The sequence below is a fragment of the Macrotis lagotis genome, chromosome X (genome assembly GCF_037893015.1).
Source record: "Macrotis lagotis isolate mMagLag1 chromosome X, bilby.v1.9.chrom.fasta, whole genome shotgun sequence".
Classification (NCBI taxonomy): Eukaryota; Metazoa; Chordata; class Mammalia; order Peramelemorphia; family Peramelidae; genus Macrotis; species Macrotis lagotis.
The window spans coordinates 686,291,010-686,316,064 of record NC_133666.1 but is presented as its reverse complement, the minus strand read 5'-3'; the positions used below and the strand labels follow the sequence as shown (position 1 = coordinate 686,316,064).

The following is a 25,055-nucleotide window of genomic DNA, read 5'->3' as shown; positions in this document are numbered from 1 at the left end:
AACTGTTACTGGAGTCAGGAGGATCTGAGTTCAAATCCAGTTTCACACAATTAATAATTACCTGTGTAACTTTGGGCAAGTCATTTAACTCCACTGCCTTGCAAAACCCGAAAAAAAAAAAAGGAACTTATCTTGTTCCCCACAAATGGGCCTGATACAAAACCCACTCAAAGATCATGTTATGAATCATGATTCTTGATTTTTCGACATCAGTCCCCCCACATTCTACATTGAATAGACATACTTGTTCTGCTCAACAACGGAGGTCAAGAAAACAAAGACCATACTCATTCAAAGAAGCCACCATGGTTTTATTCTGTATAAATCACTGTCCAAACCCCACACCTCTTACAAAATAAATCCTCAGGCTTGTCAAAATCCACTGGGAATAATTTTCGATGGCATCACCTGCAGACAGGTAGAGGCAGAGACCACCTATGCATTTCCTTTTGAAAAGCTGAACAGCAGGGGAAGTTGTCCAGGAACTCATGACTCTGGATGCTGGAAAGAAAATCCAGGTATGAGTAGAGTTTGATGTCATAGAAAACAAGAGATTATGGAATAAGGCCCATTAAATTTGTGCTATCTTCAACACATGACTCAGGTGTTAGTTCCTTCAGGAGACCTCCACTTTGTGGGTGTACTCTGCATATCACTCTGCATATTCTGCAACTGTTTTGCTCTATACATATTGTTTTCCTCTAGTAGAATGTAAGCTTCCTGAGGGTAATGAGTTTTGTCTTTGATTTCCAGTATAACACATAGTAAGAACTATATAAATGCTTGTGGGAAGAAGGAAAGGGAAGGGGGGGGGAGAAATGAAACAATGAAGAAGAAAATGGAGGAAGGAAGAAGAAAAGGAAGAAGAAAGGAAGGGAGGTAGGAAGGAAGAGAAGGAAGAAGGGAGTGAAGGGAGAGAGGGAGGAAGGAAGGGAAAGAGGAGAGAAGAAAGAAAAGAGGGGAGGAGAGAAGGAAGGAGAAAAGGAAGAAAGGAGAGAAGGAAGGAAAAGAGGAGAGAAGGAAGGAAAGGAAGGAGGGAAGGAAGGAAAGGAGGGAGTCAGAGGTTCTGTGTTCTGTCAAAAGAGAATGGAGGAAATAGAGAATAGAGAAATAGAGAAATGTTCACCTGTTTCAAAATTGAATGAAGGTGCCACATGAAGAGTAATCATCTTGGTTTAAGTACATAATACTACTGAGTTAGATGAAGAGGAAGATCGTTTCAGCTCCCATCTTTCTATCTAATGCTTGGAATATGCTAACAATAGCCAAAGTCATTATCTGGGGAAAATCAATTGGTCACTCAAATATTAGCTGGGCAAATCTCCAGCTCCTTTCTCCTTATATAAATCCAGAACTTACCTCCTTCAGAAAGCTTTTTTTGAGGATACCAGTCACCTGCCCATTTGCTGACCACTCACAGTCTTTACTTTCTGCACTGTGAGAATTGTGGAAATTGAGTAAACCACATTTGACTTCATCTTGTGACTTATTTCTGGGTCTGCTTCAGTTCCCTTTCTATTCAATTATAGTTCCAGTCTTATTTCTAAGAAATCTAAGAATAAGTCCAATTTGTAAGAAAATTTTATTCAGTTATGGGAATTGTGAGAAAACTTTACTTAAATGTTTAAACCTAGCTCTGAATGTCTGAAAAACTGCTGCTTAGAAACCCTTAATCAAGACCCGGGTTATGCTGACCAGAAACCCAGTCAGATCTAAAGTTTTATTACAATTGTACATTTGAAGTAACACATATACCTTGTCTGAAAACTGGTCCTGTTCTGGGCAATGAATTACTGTTTTATTGTTACAGACAATGGGACTGTGAGTGTATTGCCACAAAGGGGAGGTGGGGGTAGGACACCTCTTTTTCTGATTTCAGGGAATTATTTATGCTTGTTCTTTCTCCCTCCCAATTGTTAAAGCCCTTAATCTTTCCTCTAACTAGAATCAGATTACCTATTCTTGTATCCTGGATTATATCCTGTTAATTGTTTTCTTTTAATGAATAAGCATGTCTTCTATATTCAGGGTCCATTCTCAGCTGAGGGACCTGGTCCCAATTTGTTATGCAATTGATATGCTTTGATTAATAAATAGATATATTTAAACCCTTGTTTACTCAATTATGTTAGATTTCACCCTTCATAACTCTCACAAATGGAGGTATTTGATTTTTAGTGGTTGAACACTAGGATCCTCTGATCCACACTCTTCCTATTATAGATTAGCAAATTGAGATCAGAGTATTTTCTCACCTCCACACATACTTAAGTAGAAAGGAGAATTATACGGTCATAGATTTGGGGCTCAAAGAAATCTCAGAAGCTATTTAGCTCCATCTGCCTATTTTTCAGAAAATAAAATTGAGGCTATGAAAGGTATAATGATTTGCCCAAGGTCATACTTGGGCAAACTTGTAAGTAGCAGACCAAGAATTTGAATTCAGCTCTTGAGACTGAGTTCAGTGCTGCAGGTTCAGAGTTCTTTCTACTGTCAGAAATACCTGAGTTTGAATCCCAGCGCTGGTTATTTACCCACCTGTAAGATGGTTAAGTGGCTTCCCCTTGGTTCTCAATTTCTTCATCTGTAAAATGGGGATAATAATTCTAGCAATGTCTACTTCACAGGCTAATTTGATAAAAAAAAATTTTTAGAATTTTTTTTTCAAGGCAATGGGGTTAAGTGGCTTGCCCAAGGCCACACGGCTAGGTAATTATTGTCTGAGGTCAGATTTGAACCCAAGTACTCCTGACTCCAAGGCCAGTGCTCTATGCACTGTGCCACCTAGCCACCCCTAATTTGATAAAATTTAAAAGTGATATAGCAATCAACATGATTGCTATCATAGGGACTTTTTATTTAGATTTGGATGGAACAGACCTCCAAGGTCAAATGGTCCTACCTCCTCCTTTTACAGAAGAGGGAGTATATACTCAGGTAGCGAAGGGCAGAACAAAGATTCACACCGGGTTCCGCTGAGTTCACCTCCAGTGCTCTTCCCCTGAGTCACCCTGCCTCTCAGTTGTCTCACTTCTACAAGGTAGAGCCTTTGGAATCAGGCCTCCGTGATTCTAGATCTCACACCTGGCTATGTTACCTGAGCAAGTTATTTTTCATTTTTTCAGACTCATTTTTTTCCACTATCAAAAACTAAAGGCCTAGAGTTGATGACCTTTAATGATCCTATCTCTAAGGGAAGTCAAAAGACTATGATTTCAACTATCATCCTGGTTCTCTCAAGGCCTCTGCTCCAGCTCCTATTCTCTCTCCTAGTTAGAAAAACATTCCCCATCTAGAACCATCCATCCCCTACAAATTTGAATTGAGTTCCAAAGATCCTTTATCATCATTATGCTGGGTCTCCAGGAAACCAAGGAGGGGGATGGACACAGACTGTATCGGTTTCTCATTCTCTCACTTCCAGAATGGAGAAGGTCAAATTGCTATGTATTGCTTTCTATTTCTGGGTCTATGTCTATGTCTGTCTGTATGCACATACAAACAGTATGATATAAAGGCAGTACATAGATGGCCCAGTTGGGCAGGACTAGGAAGATGCCTCCTGGCCAAAAACATCTTCCTACCCCATCCCCATCCTCTAAAAGTGATCAAGGAACCTGCAATGACATACCCCCATGTGGATGGCTCTAGTTGGCCATCTATTTCCAGACTCTTCTTAGGACACACCAGTCTCAGCTCTGGGTACAAGGGGAGAAGGACAGAAAGAAGCTGCCATTTTGGATTTGTTCTTTGAAACCTGAAGGTATTGGGGAGACACAGGATCCTCTTTTAAAATGCAAACATACCTGGAGGTAATATAGAAAATTACTTAGGAGAAAGTAATTACTGACTTATCAGACTCATAGAATGTCAGAGTCCAAAGGGACTTAGAAAATTGTGTTCTGGCCTACAAGTGATGTCATCTATATAGGAACTTCCTATAGAGAAAACTCCCTCTACTATGGCAGGTCAACAGCTCTTCTACTTCATGGCCCAACCTGGAGGAGGGCCAATAATCTTCAGACCTCTTTCTCTTTCTCTCCTTCTTCCCTACCATTGGAACTAACCTGTCCTGTTGTCCTCTATGGGATATGGAGAGGCTAACAGACTTGTTCAATATTGCATGACCAGTTGAGGTGAAAGGATGTCTAATCTCTTATGTTGGTTCTCCATCCACTGTGCCAGATTATCTCTCAAAAGGGACCTTAGAATGGGGAATGTCAAAGCTGGGAAGGGTCTTAGAATATCAGAGTTGAGGAGGTCCTTAGTACAGAGACTGACAGATAATTAGGAAAAGTCTTACAACTGAGAATGTCAGAGCTAGGGGCCCCTTAGAACATGAAATGTCAGGGCTGGGAGGGAACTTACAATAGGGGATATCAGAACTGGGAAGGACCTTGGAACAGGGAAAGTCAGAGTTGGGAGGGCTTTAGAACAAGGATTTCTAGATAGTTGGCAAAAACCTTGGAATTGTGAACATCAGAGCTTGAAGAGCCTTCAGTGAACTGACTTTGGAGTTAAGGGTCCTGGAATCAAATCCCATCTATGATATTGCCTGTATAACATAAGGCAGATTCTAAACTTTTTGAGGTTTACTTTCCTCATCTGTAAACTTAGGAAATTATTTCTAAGATTTCTTTCAACTCTAAATCTATAATCCTCATCAAATTCTCCTCTTATAAACATGAGCAAAATTAGGACCAGAAAGATTCGAATCTTCCCCAAGGTCACATAGACATTAAGGACAAAGTTGAACTTTTGTTGGTAGTTCCCTTATGGTTGAGTGGTGGTGGTGGTGATTACATATTTGCAAGCCAATAATACATCTCTCTTGGACATGTTTGCCAAACAGAAATAAGACCCATTGTTCCTTTAAAGCCTAAGTGAGGGAAATGAGATATAGGGATAGTTTTTAATTAGCTAGGATAATTCTCCACTTTGAGATCCTCATCAAAGACAGGTTGTGGAGAAGGAAAAGATAGGAGATAGAAAGATAGTCTCCAAGGAAACACTATTCCTTACTGGACCATGCCATCTCCCCATGGCCTTTGAAGTTGCTCTCCCAGTTCCTGAGAGACTCATCATGTAAATGAAGCTCTGATCATTAATTGGCAATTGAAAACAGGAAGAAGGCTTCTGCTGAGCTGCACTAATTCATTAGGACATGGTTTGTCCCCATTCACCACTGAGGAGGAGAGATAGCTTGGGAATGAGCTAACTTGTCTTTTTCATGAAGGAGAGATGATCCCCAGCTTTCTCGGCAAGGAGCCCCTTGTCTAGCTGAGGGGATCCTGGCAGTGGCGGGGGGACATCAGACCTCCTTTGGTCAAAACTCCATTTCCTGGGAAAAGAAGACAGATCAACTACACACGATTCTAGAATTTAATCTGACATCCCTCCTAGGCTAATTTAGATGTCTGGGATTATAATTCAGATGGAAATATGAATCTGGACAAAAGAAATTTAAAAACAGCCTTTACAAGGAAGCTCTGAGGTTCAGTCTCTTTCAGATTCAGTCACTAATACTAAACAATTCACTTTCCTTCTCTGGGACTCTAGTTCCCCCTGATCAGGAATTCAGATACATTCCAGATTGTGATCTGCAAACCTTGTTCACTATCTTTTGTCCTTCTCCCAGTTACGAGGGGAATCCTGACTCAGTGGTGGGGAGTGAAAAAGAGTAAGAGAATAAGTGGATCAGTTTCCTTGACCCCCAAAAGGTTGGGCAGAGGAATAAAAGGGGGAATGGATGAGATCCTAAGTGTAGAACCATTTCCCTCTCTGATATCCACCCCCTGAGAAAAACACTTCCTGACATCGATATGCTAGGAATCCAGTTAATTCCAGACAAGACCAAAACATGGGAACCACTGGTCTTTCCACAAGAAGCAGCAAACTACAGCAAGACAAGAGTCTTGGAAGGACCTGGTTTTCAATATTGATTCTGTTACTGATTAGACACATAAATGAGCAAGTCTTTAAAACTTTCAAGTCTGTTTCCTCACCTATAAAATGACTGGAAAATTATTCTGACCTGCTTTCCCTAAAGCATAACATGAATGTAAATGTCAATGCAAAAGAGAGTTCTGTAGATTGTAAAGGCCTCTCTTCCCTTTCTCTACCTCCAGGAATCCAGAACTATCATAGTCTCCTTCCTGCCTAACTGTCCTCCCTCCTTCTACTCCATGGCCCAACCTGGAGGAGGGCCAATAATTTTCAGACCTCTTTCTCTTTCTCTCCTTCTTCCCTACCATTGAAACTAACCTGTCCTGTTGTCCTCTATGGGCCCTGCTTGCTGTTAGATGGCATTAAATGTAAAAGAGGTCAATCAGAAAAAGCCAATCAATGATAATGTGTTTTCCTTTCCTGGTTCCATAGCTCCTTAAAAGTCCATGCATCCAAAAAGCCCTTTATGAGCAACTAATAATGTAGTCTCAGACACTGTTGTGGTGGGAGACAAGGGAGAAGATAATTCTGCCTTCCTTTAATCACAGCAGGAATATGGCCAGATGTGTAACCCAACCAATGGTATAACCCCATCCTTTTATGGATGAGTAAGTTTAGAGGACAGACTGGGGAAGCCAGATCTACTTAAAGTCTTTTACACACCATAAGATCCTCAAGGTGAAAAGGATCTTACAGGTCACTGAGTCCAATTCAGACATAATCTGGCCATAGCCAGTGATAGCTAAGAGAATGGAGGAAAAAAAGGAAAGGAGCTAGGACAACCCTGGTAAACCTGTTATGGACAATGCCATCTACATCCAAGGGGAAAAACAAAAACCAAAAAACCCCTCAAAAACCACAGAATTTGAATGGATACCATGATCACTTTTTTTTAAAACTGCCTTTATGGTTTTTCCTTCCTATCCCATGGTTTTCTTTCTTTTCCTTTAGTCCTAATTCCTCATATATAAAATGATTAATGTGTAAACACAAATGTACATGGACAACTTCTAACTGACTGTTCACCACCAAGGGAAGGGGCTGGGAAGGGAGGGTGGTAGAAAAATATATAACAAAGTGGATGAATGTTGAAAAACTTTCATAATATGTAATTGGAAAAATAAAATTAAAAAAGAGAGGTAACATTTGTTTGGGGCTTGTACTCTGAAAAGAGGTTGCTCGGCTTCTATGGCATTGCAAGGTGAATTTGCTACCTATGTTTTTCAGATAATAGGAAGGTGCATGAATGTGAAGGAAAATACCTTTGCCCAGAAGGAATGCTTAGTTTCAAAGCCAAAAACATCAGAGAGTCCTATTTCAGTTCCATATGAAGATATTTTTTCTACCAATGACAGTTGGACAAGGATGCAATGAATTGATTTGGGAAAGCCAGGGGATTTTCCCATTACTATACACTTCCAGTAGAGAGCAGATGATCTTTGGGGGGAAATGTAGGAAACATCTAGGTGGCACAGTGGATAGAGAACTGGCTTTGGACTCTTGACACTAACCGTGTGACCTTGGACAAGTCACTTAACTCTGATTGCCTGACATCCAGGGACATCTCCAGTCATCCTGATTCCTATCTGGCCACTTGATGGAGATGGTTCTCAAAGAGAGAGTGAGATTGGTGATTTAGTACCGCACCACCTCACTCAAATCCAATTCATGTGTTTGTCGTGGCATCACCTCCCTTGATGTCATGGTCTTCTTTAGGAATGAAGAGCAAACATCATCACCAGAGGGGAAATAACTCCTAGAGGTATTGTGGAAAGAGTCCCATCTCTTGATATTCACAACCTGTGACACCTTAGGTGGGTCTCAATTCTTGGGCCTCTGTAAAATGAATGGGTTGGACTAGATGACTTCTGAGGTATTTTCCAACTCTAGGATCCTGGATCCTGAAAGTCTGGCTGTCAGAATTGTGATACTTAAGGGACATTCTTGCTTCTCACTAAACTGAGTTAATATTTATAAAATGCTTCACAACCCTAAAATGTGATATTGCTATTATTATTATTATTATTATGTCCATTTACAAAGTTATTTTAAATGAATTTTATCTAGTCAAGCATGTTTTGCCAAGTTGTAAATAAGAATAAATCATTTCAGATAGGAAAAAGACCAAAAATATACATCTCAAGAGAAAAATATTGATGGTGCAAATAAAATTCAACTGCACCATTTGGGTTTCTATGAGGTCAAAAGACAAATGTGGGTTGACCTCTTTTCAGAGCCTGGCACTTGTGTTTTTTACCTGGGCCATTCCCTACTTCTGGAGGTATTTCTTCATGATGCTTTCCACCTCATCTTGCCTCTTGGCATCCATCCATGTTCCATATCGAGATGTCCTATCAGTTTCCTCCTCTCGGTTTTTGGATCCTGGGCGACTCTTGATGCTATCTGCACTTCTGTAGGACATGGCGGAACTTGAAGATGAGGAAGAGTCAGATAGGTGACCTTTGTCTTCCTTGGGTTCTATGTTTTCCAGGAAGGCACTGCTACTTCCTGGGGACAGACGAGCTGAAGAAGTCTCACTCTTATACATACTGGTCCCAGGCTTCAGATCATCTCCTTTGTCCTTCCTGGCTCTTGTAGGAGAGTTAGATTTTCGGATAGCTGGGACATAGTCATCAAAACTCACTTTGGGTTTCTGTTCATATCTTGGCAGTTTCCAAGTCAGCAAGTCAGGTTCCAAAGGCTCATTTAGCAGGTTGGAAAACCTTCTATTCTGAAAGACCAGGGATTCTTTTCCTAGGTCTGGGTCCTCTACTTCCTCTAAGGGTGCATCAATGCATGGCCTCCGAAGGCGCAGCTTGGACTGGGCAAACTTCCCTGGGCTATCTCCCATGGATGGGCTCAGCATCCTGTTGAAAGTGCCTTCTGTGTTCTCAGACTCTAAAAGTGAGTCACAAGACCTGTACATTAATTTTGGAGGAGCAGGCAAAGAAAGGGATGAGTCATATTTGTCAGAGGAGAGACATTTGAGGCTGGGTGGACCTTAACAGTCCAGATCGCGGGCTTTCTGTCTCCGTTTCCAGAGGTGACTTTTCTGGGAGTGTCACCGTCTCCAAAGACCTTCGAAGAGATGATGCACCAGTGGTCTGATAGATGGGTAAGGTGGGCCAGTCTTCTGCTCCTAATGCATCTTTCTCTTTATCTGACCGTTTTCTCCGGAATCCTTCAATAAATTCAGAAAGGGCCCAGGAGGAACTGGGGGATTTTTTTTTCCAAAGTCGGGGATGATGAGTGACTCTTCGACTTGCTGACCGTTTCTCTCCACATCTCGGGACTCTCACTTACAATAGTTTTACCAGGGTCTGGACTCTGGAAGGTGAAAGGTAAGATGAGTTGTCTGCCAAAGCTTTTGTCCCTTGGAGATTGGGCATCAGTCCTCAAAGATGTCGGGTTGCCTCTTTTCAGCATCTTTGGCCTCTTGGTGGATCCTAGGCCCAAAATAAAAACAGATTCAGTTGAGAGTTGCTCAATTGATTACAATTCACGCAATCAGTATGTGATTCAGGAAAGGAGGAGCCCCCATGCTATTTTTCTTCAGAACCCTCTTATCCCCACCACAATCTCAAATGAACCACATGATTTAATGCACAAATTCACACCATGCAAATGATTTCTCGTTGCTTCCTGAAATGCAATTTCTGCCTATAATTAAAGCCAACTAAGTATGCTGGAGTCGATTAGAACAGCAGCTAAGATGGATGACTTAGATTTATGAGGTCTTGTATCTGACGTGACGGGACTTATCATAGTGGACCACCCTGCAAAATAAGTCATTTGCTGCTCAGTAGATAAAGTTCATACGATGATGGGGGTGGGGATGAGGGAATTTCATTTCTTTGGGTCTCAGTCGAACAGCAGTTCAACAAATCTTGTTATCCAAGACTCAAACAAATCCAAATTTATCCAAATGTTTGTTCTCCATGCATTATGCATGTGATTCCTTGGTGAGTTGAGAGGGGGAAGGGAGTTAAGGGGAGAGGGTAATTATGATTTATAATAAGAAATTAAGTATCTGAAATGAGTCCAAGAATAGGGACCACACAGAGCGGGACAAACAGTTTCTGTTACGAGGAGGACCAGTATCAGCTTTCACACCAGGGGTTCCTGAGTGCAGCCAATGCTAAGAGTATGCTAGCTAGGAGAAAATGGAGTCTTGCAATGGTGCAAAATTACCCAGACAAGGCAAAGCATTATAGTTTTTACAAGGGAGGGAATGGAGTTCATTAACCTTGAACACACAAATATCTATTTCCTCTCCTTCCTTCAGTGTTGTTTGGAAACAGACTATGATGGTATCAAATGCCATGATTAAATCCTTCCCACCCCAAGATCATTGCATGAGAACCTGGCTGCTCTGCTGAGACCTAGTGATAATGTAGGGCTAATCTGACCTCCTCTTCTAATTTTATTGGTTGTTAAGAGAAGCCAATAATGGTATTCACATGGATGCACATCATCCTCACAGTAGAAAGGTATATCACCATTCTCTCTCCCCCTTGCTTTTTCTCATTCTATCTCTCCTATCTTTTCTGCTATTTCTCTTTCTTTCTTTCTGACTCTCCTCTCTACATATCTATCTATCATTCTATCTCTTTTCTCCTTTTCTTTTTTAATTTTTTTTATTTAAGGCAATGGAATTAAGTGACTTGCCCAAGGTGACACAACTAGGTAATTAAGTGTCTGGGGCTGGATTTGAACTCAGTTACTCCTGACTCCAGGACCAGTGCTCTATTCGTTGCCACACCTAGCTGCCTCCTTTCTCCCTTTCTTTCTCTCACTTTCCTATCTTTTTTCTTCTTTCTTCCTTCCTCTGTCTCTCCCTATCTGTATGTATTTGTTTCTCTCTCTGTCTATTTCTCTGTCATTGTCTCTCTGTCTCTGTCTGTCTCTGTCTCTTCTCTGTCTCTTCTCTGTTTCTCTCTCTCTCTCTCTCTCTCTCTCTCTCTCTCTCTCTCTCTCTCTCTCTCTCTCTCTCTCTTTCCATATTGCCTAAAGAATAAATAGAATAGCCACATGTGGAACTAGAAGCAGCCCAGTGGTAGTTCATCCCAAGAGTTTTCAGCTCTGGCATACCCAGAAATCTTAAATCAATCCCAGGCTCATGGATCTAGAACTGGGCAGGGGGGAGCCCCAGAGGCCATCTACTCTAACCCTCTCAATTGTAAAGGGAAGCTGAATGTCTTGAGCATGTTACACAGCTGGGAAGCCTTTGAGGTGCCTGGGGAACTCATCCATGTCTTCCAACTCCAACATCAAGGCTCACACACAGCACCCTTTTCTGGACTGCATGCATATTCACCAGCTGACCCTATGCCTGAACTCATCTCTGCCTCCTTGTTCTCCTTGCTTCCTGGAATAATTAAATTGATGTTCAGGTTATAACTAAAGGGGGGTTGATCAAGGCTTCTCTAAGCAACCAAAATATTGAAGGTCTTCTTCCATTTATTCCTATCTATGCCTTTTTTTTTAGGTTTTTGCAAGGCAAATGGGGTTAAGTGGCTTGCCCAAGGCCACACAGCTAGGTAATTATTAAGTGTCTGAGTTCAGATTTGAACCCAGGCACTCCTGACTCCAGGGCCGGTGCTTTATCCACTATGCCACCTAGCCGCCCCAGAAGACCTCTCTCGATCTTTCCAATTGCTAATACTTTTCTCCTGAGATTATCTCCTGTCTACTGTATGTATATATACCTATGTTGGGTCATTGTTCAATCATTTCAGTTGTGTTCAATACTTCACAATACCATTTGGTGTTTTTTTGGCAAAGATACTGGAGTAGTTTGCCATTTTCTTCTCCAGCTCATTTTACAGATGAGGAAACTGAGGCAAAAGGGGTTCAATTACTTGCCTGGGATCACCCAGCTAGGATCTGAGGTTAGACTTGAACTCAGTGCACTGTAAACTATGGCACCACCTAGCTACTCCATATATCTGTTTTCTTGAGGCCCACTGAGGCTAAACCAAATAAATCTAAGCCCTCAGACTTGTGACAGCCTATTGGAAATAACACTGACTTTCTAGGCATAAGATCTGTGTTCAAATTCTAAATCTGTCTCTTGTATCCTGTATGATCTTAGGGCAGCTATTATAACTCAAGGCTTTAGTTTCCTCATCAAAAATAAGAAAGAATCAAATGAAAGGATCTCTAAGCTCTCTTCTGACTTTAGAATAATCATGTGTATTTAATGACTGTGATCATATCACTTCAACCTTCTCTTCTCCAAACTCCCCAATTCATCAATGGATTCTCATGGGGCATTCACCATGGAGCATTCACCATGCTGGACATTCTTCAATTTATCAAAATTACTTCTTAAACTATGGTGCCAAGGATGACTCAGAACTCTCCAGATGTATCCTGACCAGGCCCAGCAGGATTGTCCTCTCACTTCTGGGAAGTTCTATGCCTCTCTCACCCACTCTTCCTAGTTGGGTCCTCAAATGCCAAGTAAAACAGGTCTTATCCTTTTTCCTTGAGACTATTCTTCAATCAACGAAAATGCAGATAATAGTTGATCTCTACTGCAAATCTTCCCCAGACTAAACATACCCATAGTACAATTCTGCACACTCCTGTTTGCCCTCATGGGCCTTGGAGAATGAGCAAATAATTTTTTTTAAATAAATGTGTGTTAAATTAGAGAACTGTGGAGAATTTCTGGCAATGCAAGAAGCAAAAAGTAATGGAGGAAACTATTGAATCTCTAAGTCAGGAAAGGGTCCCAGGGATAATGAAGCATGATGAGATTGTACTGGACAGTATGTTGAGTAATAAGGAGAGTCAAAGTCAGATTTTTGGTTTTAATTAGAGCCCATAATGTTCCTGTGGTTTGGGAAAATGTGTCAATGGTCAAGTGGACAATTTTATGTGTATGTGGCTGTTGGTGCTAACATAAGAGGGAATTATTCTGACCTGAGCATGGACAATGGACCTAAAAGTCCAAGTCAGATGGTCCCAGGGTGGAGTTTGTCTTTTCTAATGACCTATAGAGCACCTTGCTTCTTTCCAAGATGAGCAAAGACTTGGAATGCCTTAGTAATCACCTGGGGTCCTGGAATCTTTGAGATTAGTTCAGCTGGTTTTGAAGTGAAGCTGTTCTTGTTGGTAGGGTCTTCTTTCCAACTCTTGATAATTTTTAAAATGCAAATATGTATACTTTTAATCTATGTACAAAGAAGCCCACTGTCCAGAGCAAGGGATATTGTGGCCCTATTATCTTCTGCCCTTGTCAGGGCACCTCTAGAAGATCATGTTTTTATTTGAGGATCACATTTTAAGAAAGGGTTTAATGTAATCAATGAGAGCAACCATTATGGGGAAAGGTTCCATCATCTCTGCCATCACCAATGAACTGCTATAGACAGGCACATTAGCCAAGGATCACAGAAATAGAACCCCTTAGACTGCCAACTCTTTTTTCAGTCCAGTCACCACTGTCATCATCCAAGGAAGCAATCCATCCTTGTGGGTTGCTAACAACCGACCATCCCCATTGTCAGAAGAAGATATGTTCAAGAGACCAGGGAATAGCAGTCAGTGCTCCACCCCTTCCTTCTAGTCTCCATATATAGCTACTGTTCTAGGAATCAGTGTCTAGGAATCACTTGATAACCACCTCTGAAGGTATTACAGTCTCTGTTTCCTCCTCAGCAGCCCCAGCTCCTGGAGACTCTCTCCCCTCCAAAGGAAGTTTTCCAACTCCAAGACCTTGATATGATCACATGGATCACTAACAGGAACTGATATGATTTTGTCAGTGGCAATAATATTAAGAAGAAGGCATGACCATCTGCTTTGCTGCTGACCTCGAAGGACCCTGGGCAACTGATTTGAAACTTGAAATTTCTGTCCATGTTTTCCACCTCATTAGAATACAAGCACCTTGAAATCAGGGTTTGTCTCTGCCTTTCTATTGGTAACTCTAGCTCTTACCTCATAATAAATGCTTAATGAGTACATTTTTTTAATCATAAAATTAGCTGGAGTGCCCAGAGAGCTGTAGACCAAGATGTTTGAGGGGCCTTGAAATTATCTTATCCATTAAGGATAAGTTCATAGACTCCTGAATAATTAGGGCAGCAAAGAGACATAGGAGGGACAGGACAGCTAGCTCAAACTAGTCAAAGAACTGTTAAGTTGTCTTGCTTGGCTCTAGGAGAGGAGCAATAGTGCTAATTGGGTAGAAGCTGCAAGGAAGCAAATTTCTTTCCAATTTAAAAGAAGTTTCTAAACAGAGAGAGAGCTTACAAACGAAATGGGTTTTGGGAATGTTTTGGAATGGGAAAGGGGCTATGGATCTTGATAACTGTTTTTCTATGATGAGGAGTTGAATAACTATTTAGGACTTATTAGAGAAAGGGAATTTTTTTTTAAATTTGAGAGTGCATTGAATAACTCAAGACATGTCTGCACTCTGAGATCCTCTGATTCTATTCCATGATGACATGGAAAAAGAATTTTATGGATATTTCTGAGGTCACTCTTCAACATATTCACCAAGCGCTCATTTGCCTTCCATTTGAAGTCCTCTAGAGACAGGAAACTCACTCCTAGGATGCTTTATCTCTTTATAAAGTGGAAAATGTCATTGAATCATCACTTAGTTTGCTCTTCTCTGAAATGAAATGCTTTAGTACCTTTAATCTTTCCTCTTTAGATCTATTTTTTCAACCTTCTTTGAACTCTCAATTTGGGGTTGGGTCTCCTAGGAAAGCTTCACATGGATCTAGTCTAAAATCCATTAAAGACATGCCTTCTGTAGTGTTAGAAACTTGCTTAAGCCGTCTTGATGGAGTAAGTTTGAAATTAGATCTCATTGACCCACCAGTGCTCATATGATGGTTTAGGGGCTGCCTGCTCAATCTTCCTTGGCAATATCATAGTTAAACAATAGAAACCAAGTTACTTTAATCTGTATTGAATTGGAGGTGAGGGGTATCAATTAACCTGCTCCTTTCCCTCTTGCTCCAGTTAAGATGATGAGCCCTAGGAAGAAATAGATCTCAATGGATCATGGATTGAGAGAACGGTTTTACTATTATGAGCAATGATTCATGTAGACTGGATCTAGGGGTGATCCTCTGTCCATGAATGAGGCATGGTACCCTTAACTCAAATCTGACTCTATTCTTGGCCAAGGTTAAACCACCTCCAACAACCTGCAGAACTGGCAGAGCTTAGAATGCCTTTCCTCTGGAGTATGGGGCAAAATTGAGGAGTAGCTGTGCATCCCAACATCCAACAAGATTAGGAACATATTTGATTTGAAGAAGTAACAGGGCTTCAAGATAAGGCATTCCTGGAGTTTCATTTTCCACCTTGTTTTCTTTTCCCTTAGATCAATCAAAGGAACAGAGGCTCTGCTCTATCTCCATGCTCTCCCTTTTCCTTTCTTTTCTCTTGGGTGAAATCAGGGAACTGCCAGGGACTAGTTTCCTAAAGTGCCTCATTGCTTTTACAGGATCCAACTGAAGAGAGTATCCCAGATCCTTCACTTCTCTGTGACAAGAGGTGGACAGAAGACTACTTTTGTCAAGTTTTTGTCAAGAAGACCCTTTTCGGTCTCTTCAAGGAACTGGAAATTCTGGGGTCTCATGCCAAAGAAGGTCCCACCCAGTTCAGGGGAGAAAATTTTAGAAATGATTATGTGGCTCATTTTTTATAATCATATTTTCATTATAGATAGAGGAAACATTTTACACAAATTTAGATGGTTTTATTTGAGCTAAATTTTCCTCCTCTCTCTCTCTCTCTCTCTCTCTCTCTCTCTCTCTCTCTCTCTCTCTCTCTCTCTGTCTCCTCTCTCATTCCTTACTCTTCTCTCTGTTCCCTTTCTCTTCTCTCTTCTGTTTTCCCTTTTTCTTCTTCTTGTTCTCTCTCTTCCTCCATCTCTCTCTCATCTTTCTCCTTCTCTTTTTTCTCCCCCTCCCGCCTCTGCCTTTAGTTAAGTGAAGCTCACAGCTTCCAGATATTCTAATAAAACAGGGCTTCAATCATTCCAAGAGGGCTGGTTCCCAATGATTTAAAAGGAGGAATTAACAACAGCAATCCATACCCAAGGGGCCAATTTGATGACAAGTTGAACAAAAGCACATAATTAATTGAACTTCTTCTTCCCAGAAATATATCCTCCATACCCTGGAGCAATTGACTAATGCCCACCCTAAAAGTCAGTCTATATGTTTTTCTTGGCTTGCATGGTAGTACGTCCCCCCATAGCCTTTGACTTTGCTGATACCACATCTGTAATTACTAATCATTGGAAGACTGTTGCTCCAGAATCATTGCCTAATTGTCTGTGGTCAATTAAAAAAAGCCTTAGGTCTGAGGGAGCATAAGCCCTTCAGAGTCACAAAGGATGAGGCAGTTGGAAAAAGTCTCCCAAAAAAGGAAGAAACTAAGTTCATTACCAGTCATTATTGCTTCATCCCTTAGCCTCATTAAAGGCTCTCTCTTTTCCCTTTGGTCCACTTTGGTCTTTGTGACAAGACATATTTTTCTTTAACTAAATTCCTTACCCAGACAGGCTATGTCCTGTCATTATTTCTATCAAGATTAAGAATAAACATCGAAATTACAAAAGGCCCAGAATTTCGGAGTTGGAAGCTCAAAGGGATTCAACACCCATCTTGTTCACACCTAGAGGGCATCTAATATTAGCTTGAAGACTTACAGTGGAAAGGGGAAGATTGTTAGATTTCCAACATGCTTTCAACTCTAAAACTCTGAGAGATAAGAAGTTAGTCAGTCCATAAACATGTATTCAATGTCTACTATCTACCAGATACTGTACTGAGCTAAGGCAAGACACTCTCTGCTTTCAAGGAGCTCATAGTCCATTGAGGGAGATAATTACATACAAACCAGATCTAGAAAGAATAAATAGGATAATCCACAAAACTGAAGCACCATAATAAAAGGGAATCAGAAAAGGCTTCTCCAAGAAAGTAGGATTTTGGCTGGCCTGAAAGAATGCAAGGATGTCAGTGTGATGGACTCAAATTTGAATTAGATGGAAGTGCATGATGAGGAATCTAAGGGTTGACCACTACTGAGCTGGTTGAGATAGGAGATAGAAGTCATGACTGCTGAAGAGGATGAAGACTGGAGGTTCCGATGTTAAAAGGGAGCAGGGATTGGGGCAGTAAAGGAGGAAATAGTGATCCTGGTACTGAAGCAACAGGAGGGGGAGAGTGACCTGGAGGTCAAAAGATGACAGAATCAAGTATCTGGGCCAAATGGAGTGAATTTGAAAGGAGAAGTGGTTGCTGAGGGGTAGTGACAGAAGGAGGGTCAGAAGGGGGCAAGGAATATGCCAATCCCTCCTGCAGCCCTTGGTTTCTGGGTCTGAGAGAAGGAGCAGCCAGCCTTGGAGAAGGAGTCTAGAAATGTGATGTCTCAGGAAGGAAGGAGCTGTCAGTGAGTATGAGATAATGGAACTGATCTGAGCATAAGAAATTGAGGATCATAGAGAAAGACCTAAAAATGGAGGTGTTGTTAAAGGTTATTTTAGAGGTAAAAAAAGGTGAGGCCCAAATAAGTGTGGGTTTACTAACCAGAAAGGTTATTCCAAAGAACTCGGAGATGGAGTGCTCCAAACTTCTCTGAGATATCTCCAGAAAGAGGCTTGATGGCCAGTGGGACCTGCTTGAAGTGAAGAATAGCCCAGTAGAGCTGGGCCCCACCATGTTGGCATCTGGGGCTCAGCTTCTGTGACCCCATGAGAATTCTATCATTGCATCAAGTTTGCCTTATGATCACTTGATTAACTGACTCTCAACAACAGTGTGTTTGTGTGTGTGTATGTATATGAATGAGTGAGTGATAACTCTCCTATAACATATCCAGATGGCATTTCTATTCCTTTTTAATAAACAGCTTGGAACTGCCAGGGGCAGTGGGATGCCACCAAGCTGACAAAAGTCATTTGTGTTCTGCTGAGGTCCTGAAAGGAAGATGATGTTAAAAATGTATCCTGAGCACATAATTTATATTCATATACCTGCTGGGCTGGTGACAGCAGCCATCTGCCTCTGTTTGAAATGGATGCACTGGGCTTCTGACCTTCAACCCCTCCTCTCTCAAAGGCCAATGACTTCATGAAAGAGAGATAGAGACAGAGACAGAGAGACAGAGACAGAGAAAAGAAGAACAAGAAGGAGGAGGAGGAAGAAGAAGAAAAGGAAAGAAAGGAAAGGAGGGAAGAAAAGAGGAAAGAAAGAAAGAAGAAGAGAGTGGAGGGGAGGGAGGGGAGAAGGAAGAGAGGAAGGGAAAAAGGCAGGGGAAAGCGGAGAGGGGAAAGGGAATTGTGTAAAGATAAGAGAGTAGAAATGTTAGGGAAGGAAAAAAGGAAAAGGAGCTAAGGAATAGAATGATCAAAGAGGATGGAAAAGGTAGTAATAGGAGGAGGAGAAGGAATCATATCTTAAAACTAAAAGGTACCTTCAAAATCATCCCATCTTATTTTATCAATAAGAAAATGAAGGGGGAATCTAGTTAGGGTCAACTGATTTTATTAAAGTCTGCTGGGTTTGGGGATTTTTTTGCTTTTTGTTGTTTTGCAAGGCAATGGTGTGAAGTGACCTGTACAAGGTCACACAGCTAGGTCATTATTAAGTGTCTGAGGTCACATTTGAACTCATGTCCTCCTGACTCCAGGGCTGGTGCTCTATCCACTGTGCCACCTAGCTACCCCTCAAATTGGGTTTGAAATGAAGACATCTGATTAAATCTAATATTCTTTTCCTTTACAGCTAGGTGATGGAGTAGATAGAACCCTGGATCTGGAATAGGAAAGATCTGAGTTTGATTCCAGCCTCAGACCCTTACTGGTTATGTGACTCTGGGCAAGTCACTTAACCTCACTTTCCTCATCTGTAAAATAGGGATAGCAATAGGACCTACATCTCAGGGCTGTCATGTACATCAAATGAAATAACGTTTGTAAAGTGCACAGCACAGATGCTTAAGGAAAGGTTGAGGAAGGGGGAAGAGACCAAGTGGTTTGTTACAGTAGAAAGAGTAATGTCTCAAAGACAAAAGCTTCAAAAGACCTAGGTTTGAATTCTGGCTCTGGGTGAATAGATCAAGGTCAGTTCTTCTCTCTGGGACTCAGTTTCCTTATCTATAAAAGGATTTTAATCCTCATCAACTAACTGACAAGTATTTATTGGTTTTTATGTTACCAGGACTTGAGAATTAGGAATCTGGGAATTAGGGAATCCCAAAGACAAAAATAGACTAGTCCCTGCCCTCAAGGGGTCCCAACAGGGAAGATGGCTTGTACCTATATGCCTAATATTGACAAAATAGTTTCAACATGACTTAAGGAGGATGTGTAGGACTGCCCATTCTGAAGGACTATAGCTGTGACACTAGGGGGAAAGCAAGAAGGAAGAGAAAGGAGGGAGGAAGGGAAAGGGTTGCTGAACATTTCTGGAGGGTATCTTCTTTCCAAGCCTTTGAAGTGGAAACAAAAGAGATCTGTGGGGACAGTCCTGCCCCAGGTTGGCAGTAAAGCCTTGGGCAAGAGACTGAGGGTAGCAGGGTTGAGAGTGCAGGAGAATGGTCAGCAATGAAGCTCCCTAGTGAGGTTCTTTAGGACAGCTGGCCTTGAGTAAGATTTTAATGAGCCCACCTCAAAAGCAACCTCCTAGGTCTCTTGGAGCTGCAGCCACAAAGTAAGGATGAGGCACATTAAAGTGTGCCCACAGACATGTCTGCAGCTCCCAGGGAGTAACCAGAGAGCCTTGATGTGGCTCTGGGGCAGAGGGAGCAGACAAGAGCAAGAAGACAAACAGATAAGAGGAAGCTGATCCATAGGTAATGGGGAAAACACTGAAAAGGATGTGTCCACTGTCCATGTCCTGTTAGAGAGGCAGCCCCTCTGGGGAAGGGGGAGCAGAATGAGGCAGGTTGACTATCCAACCAGGAAAACACTGAGAGGGCAAGAAACTTGGTCCCATCCCCTTTTGGGGATATCACCTAGTAATGACTGGCTTAATTATTTTTATACCAAAATGCAAATAAAGATGCATTGCAGGAAGATTGGGAAGAGGTAAAGAAATGAGAAAAGGGGGAAGGAAGGAAGGAAGGAAGGAAGGAAGGAAGGAAGGAAGGAAGGAAGGAAGGAGGGAGGGAGGGAGGGAGGGAGGGAGGAAGCAAAGAAGGAGGATAGAGAGAAATGGGGAAGGAAAAGAATGTAGGGTTTGTGGGAGAAAAAGAGAAGAGGAGAGCAGAAGGAATGGAGGGAAAGCACAGGAAGTAGAGAAGAAAGAAAAGAATGGAATGGGAATAAAGGAGGGAAAGAGAATGAAAAAGGAAAAAGCGAGGAAGGGCAGGTAGAGGAAAGGATAGAAAGGGAGAGATGAGGGAAGGAGGAAAGATAGCACAGAGGTAGGAGGAAGAGGAGGTAAAAATATGAGACAAGGAAGGAAAGACAGGGCAGAGACAGGATGAAGAGGAGATAAAAAGAAGAAAGAAGGGAGATATAGGAAGCAGAGGGCAAAAGGAAAGAAGAGAGAGATAGGAGAGAGTATAAAGATATCAAAAAAAATTATAAGGAAAGAAGAATGAAGAAGGGACAGAGGAGAAAGAGAGGAAAGGAAAGGATAGAGAAATAATGAAGAAAAGGAATAAAAGAAGAAAAGAGAAAAGAGAAAGGATGGGGAAAGGAAGAATAGGGAGAGAAGTGAGAGATCACAGAAAAAGAGGAAGAGAAGAAAAAGGTAAAGAGGGGGAAAGGAGAGCAGAGAATAAAAGGATGGAGAAGAGGGAGAAGAAAGAATGAGAGAGAGAGTAGAGGAATGTATAGAGAGAGTCAATAAAGAAAAGAAAAGAATAAATGAAAAATTGAAGAGAAAAGAGGAAGGTAAGGAAAGGGAAGAGAGAAAAGAAAATGGGAAGAAGGGAAACAGGGAGAGAGAACGAGGAATGAAGGACCAAGGAAGAAAAAAGAGGAAGAGGAGAGTGATTTCTATCACACTAAAGACAACCAGCACTCCCTTCCCTCCCTCACCTCACTGTCCTCATTCCCAACAAAGCAGCAGCAGAGGCTGACTAATAATAACTGATCATTTGTGGAGCAAACAGTTCTCAGGGTTCTGTTCAAGGCCAAAGCAGTCCAAGGATCACTCTGCATACTTCCCCCCAAGAGAAGCAGGAAGCTCCAAATATTCAGAGCTTTCATCCCACCCCTTGCCCCCACTTCAGCCCATTCACACCTTCAATCACCAAGAATCTAATGTAACATCCCAGGACTTAATCAGAAGCCTTGGATGGAATAGTGACTCCACTGACTGAAGGGCTGATTTGAAATCCCAAGACATGGACTCCATGTCTGACTGCTTCTAACTTTTTCTGTGACTTTGGATGATCCCCTTCACCTCTATGATCCTCACTTTCCTCATTTGTAGAATGAACAAATGGATTCAGATAGTCTCCTGGGGCTCCCTCCAACTCAACATGGATGATCTAGTCCTAAGGTCTCTTATCTTCTTCAAATGGGCAGGTCCCTTCACTCTGGAGATGCCCCTGACTCAAGGACTAATATCTAGGCCACAGAAAGAAAAAAACATTTGCTAGGAATATTAGGTAAAAATAAAGGCATGGGTTGTGATAAGACAAACATGATGATTGATATATAATGGAAAAGCACACCAGGAGTTCACAGAGGGGAAGAGGTGGCAATAGAAAATTTTGAGGGAGTTCTTTCTTCATAGATTTCATGCTTTCTTTTTTCTCTGGTTCCTCATATCGATTGTGGTAAGCATCTGTGGATGCAGACCAATCACCATATTTCAGCAAGAGGCATTGGGCCTCCTAGTTCCAATTTGGAGGAACCAAGGGTCATGAAAATCAAAAAAAGTTAAAAGAATTTTTAGGCTAAATTAGGGGAGAGCCAGGCTCTAGGACTAAGATTCTGTGCCCTATAGGTTAGATTGCCCCCATTGTAAAGTGTTCAGTTCTAAACAACACATTTGCTGGAGAACTGACAAGCTAGAAAGAATTCAGAAGAGAGATCAAGATGTTAACAAGTGCCTCATGATGATGTCATGAAAAATTGAGTTGGAGAAACTGAGGTTTTTCTAACCTAGTTAAGAAAAGATCTAGAAGGGGCTTGTTAGTCATATTCAATTATTTGAAGAGCTGCTGCCAAGGAAAGTTCTTGGTCTGACTAGGCAATATAAATGAATGTTCAGAAAGACCAGTTTTGGCTTAATTTTCTAAGGGTTCAGGTTATTCACAAGAAGAGTAGGTGATCATGGGAGATGAGTTTTTTTTTCTCATTGGAGGTTGAATGATTACAGATCAGAAATGTCACAAGAGACTCTCCTACATTCTTGGCTCAGGCATACAAGGTATACATTAAGCCTCAATGGCCACTGGGCTGCCTGTGCATCTTAGCAAAGACACCTAGTAGGAACAAATAGTTATTGATTGATTGAGTCAGTGATTCTATATGAAATATTGGGATGATTTGGCTCAACCTCAAAGCTAGGTTTATTCCTCAAGCCATAGGTCTTATTGAGAACTCACAATGGATACAACTTCTAAGAATTTCCCTAGTTCTTGAAGCTGATTCTGTACTCAATATGTACATGCCATTTATTATAGCTTTTAAGGGGTAGAATATTTTACATGGGCAGCTGGATAACACAATGGATAGATAGAGTGCTCATCCTGAAGTCATGAAGACTCATATTCCTTAGTTCAAATTTGACCTCCAATTAGCTATGTGACCCTGGACAAATGACTTAATGCTGTTTGCCTCCAGTTTCCACATCTATAAAATGAGCTGGAAAGAAAACTGCAAATCATTCTAGTGTCTTTGCCAAGAAAAAATCTCAATTGGGATAAATGAAAAGTTGGACATGACTTAAATGATAGCAACAATTAAAATTTTCAAAATTTGATCCTCACTACAATCCTAGGAGGTAGGTTTTTTGTTATTATCTCCATTTATAACTGAGGAAACTGAGGCAGATAGAGGTTCAGTTACTTGTCCAGGGTCACGCAGCCAGCAGGTGTCTCAGGATGAATCTGAATTCAGGTCTTCCTGACTCCAGGTTCACTGCTCCATCCATTTTATTAGTGATGTCAAACATCCCTTCTGATGCATATTGACTCAGGGAACCATAGATTAACATGATCCATTTTGTATTATATTCCTATTGAGTTTATTAAATATTTTCCAATTGCATTTTAATCTCATTTGGTGGTACTTGAGAGTGAAACTGAAGATGCCTCTCTAACATATCACCTGAGTTGAGGAAAAGCAGTGTGGTCTTATAGTTAGAGTACTGAAGCCTGAGTCTGGCAGATCTGGGTTAGAATTCCACTTGCAACCCTTACTAATTATGGGACCTTGATTAAATATAAAAGAGACTAGATTTGGAGACATTTTCTGGTCCTGCTGCTACTTATCTGTGCCAATTTGGACATGTCCTTTCTTCATTCACTTTTTTGCAAAAGGGAAATAATAATCCTTGTACTCTATTTCACTAGGTTGTAGCACATTAGATAAAATTAAAGAACGATGCAAATTAAACCTGTTTATTTCAGTCTTCTCTGTAATCAATGGAGTTTTGGACAAGTTGACATCCTGTTTTTCTTCTCTGAACTAAGGTCAGCATTTTATTGATGATTTTTTGCAATTGAATGAAATGCCAGTTTCTTTTAGTAATTAAGATATAAGCTTTTTTTTCTGTAGATTCACTTAAAACATCTTTGGGATAATTCTAGTAATAGGGTTTCTCAAACCTGTTCCCACAGGTCTTATTTTTTCTGATAGCTTTCTACATCTTAAGCACTGTTCATTCCATACAGGTCAGTGGCTATAAGTGTTGGGGATGGTGATTGCATTTGGAAATGTTCCAAAATTCCTGGAGGTCCATGTAGTGAACAGGCAATTACAGGCAACGGATTTGTATGTAACAATAGCCCACTTCTCCATTTCTAAGATGATCTATCTGTTGATTTCTCGGAGGATGTGCTTGAATTTGCTTTTGTGGTGTTGGTGGTGTGGTGCGGTGTGGGTGCTTGGTTGAAGATAAGGATCCAAATTCTGCTTTATAAATCTGATCACTTTTTCCTGTCTTTTTTAGGTATTTAGTAAGTGTTCAATTTTTGCAACCTGCAGTGGTATATTGTTCAGTTTCTATCATTTCCTTGCAAAATCCACACCAAGTAGTAAATCTGAGCTTCTTAGGGATATTGTTGTCGAGTTGTTTCATCATATCTGACTCTTTGTGACTACATTTGAGCTTTTCTTGGGACAAATATTGGAGTGGTTTGCTATTTCCTTCTCCAGTTCATTTTACAGATGAGGAAACTAGGGTAAACAGGATTAAAGGCCTTGCCCAAGGTCACACAGCTAGTGCCTAGAGTCAATGTTGAGTCTTCCTGATTTGAAGCCCAGTGCACTATCCATTGGGTTATCTAATTGTCCTTAAAGATGGCTTTTTTTTAGGTTTTTGCAAAGCAAATGGGGTTAAGTAGCTTGCCCAAGGCCACACAGCTAGGTAATTATTAAGTGTCTGAGGTCAGATTTGAACTCAGGTCCTCCTGACTCCAGGGTCAGTACTCTATCCATTGCATTACCTAACTTCCCCAAGGATGACTTTTTTGGTCAATTTTGGTGGCAATAACAATGTTTTATTACTATCTTGACCCTCTCTGTCTCTTGGATTCATCCATTTTTCTGAAGTGTCTCCAAATCCTATTGCTGATCAACTTCATGTGCATGTCTCCCACAAAGGCCCTTCTGATTCCACTCTTGTATCTTATCCATCTCACAGCTAATCTATATTAGAAATCCTTTGGTGTTATCAGTCTTTAAAAACAGCTAATATTTATATATTACCTACTATTTGACAGGCATCATGCTAAGAATTTTATAATCATCTCATTTGATCCTCTTGTATTGAGAAAGAAATTGCCCCCATTTTATAGATGAGAAAACTAAGGCAAACAGTTTATTTGGTGAACATCATCATCATCACCATCAACATCATCATCATCATTCTATTCCTATGTCTCCTCCCTATTATGAAAATGAGACATTCTTTCATTTATTCTCAAGTCCCTTCTTT

The 25,055-nt window shown here is 41.0% G+C and overlaps 1 protein-coding gene across 1 annotated transcript in view; it reads right to left on the bottom strand.

The window, feature by feature from the left end:
• Window positions 1-292: 292 nt before the first annotated feature.
• Window positions 293-25,055, bottom strand: part of MYO18B (myosin XVIIIB) — a 362,548-nt gene continuing 337,785 nt past the window's right edge. The window contains 5 exon segments of the mRNA XM_074206167.1: window positions 293-501; window positions 8,204-8,938; window positions 8,940-9,164; window positions 9,166-9,354; window positions 9,356-9,392. Of these exon segments, the coding sequence (XP_074062268.1) occupies window positions 8,216-8,938; window positions 8,940-9,164; window positions 9,166-9,354; window positions 9,356-9,392 (1,174 nt within the window). The 3' untranslated portion in view covers window positions 293-501; window positions 8,204-8,215.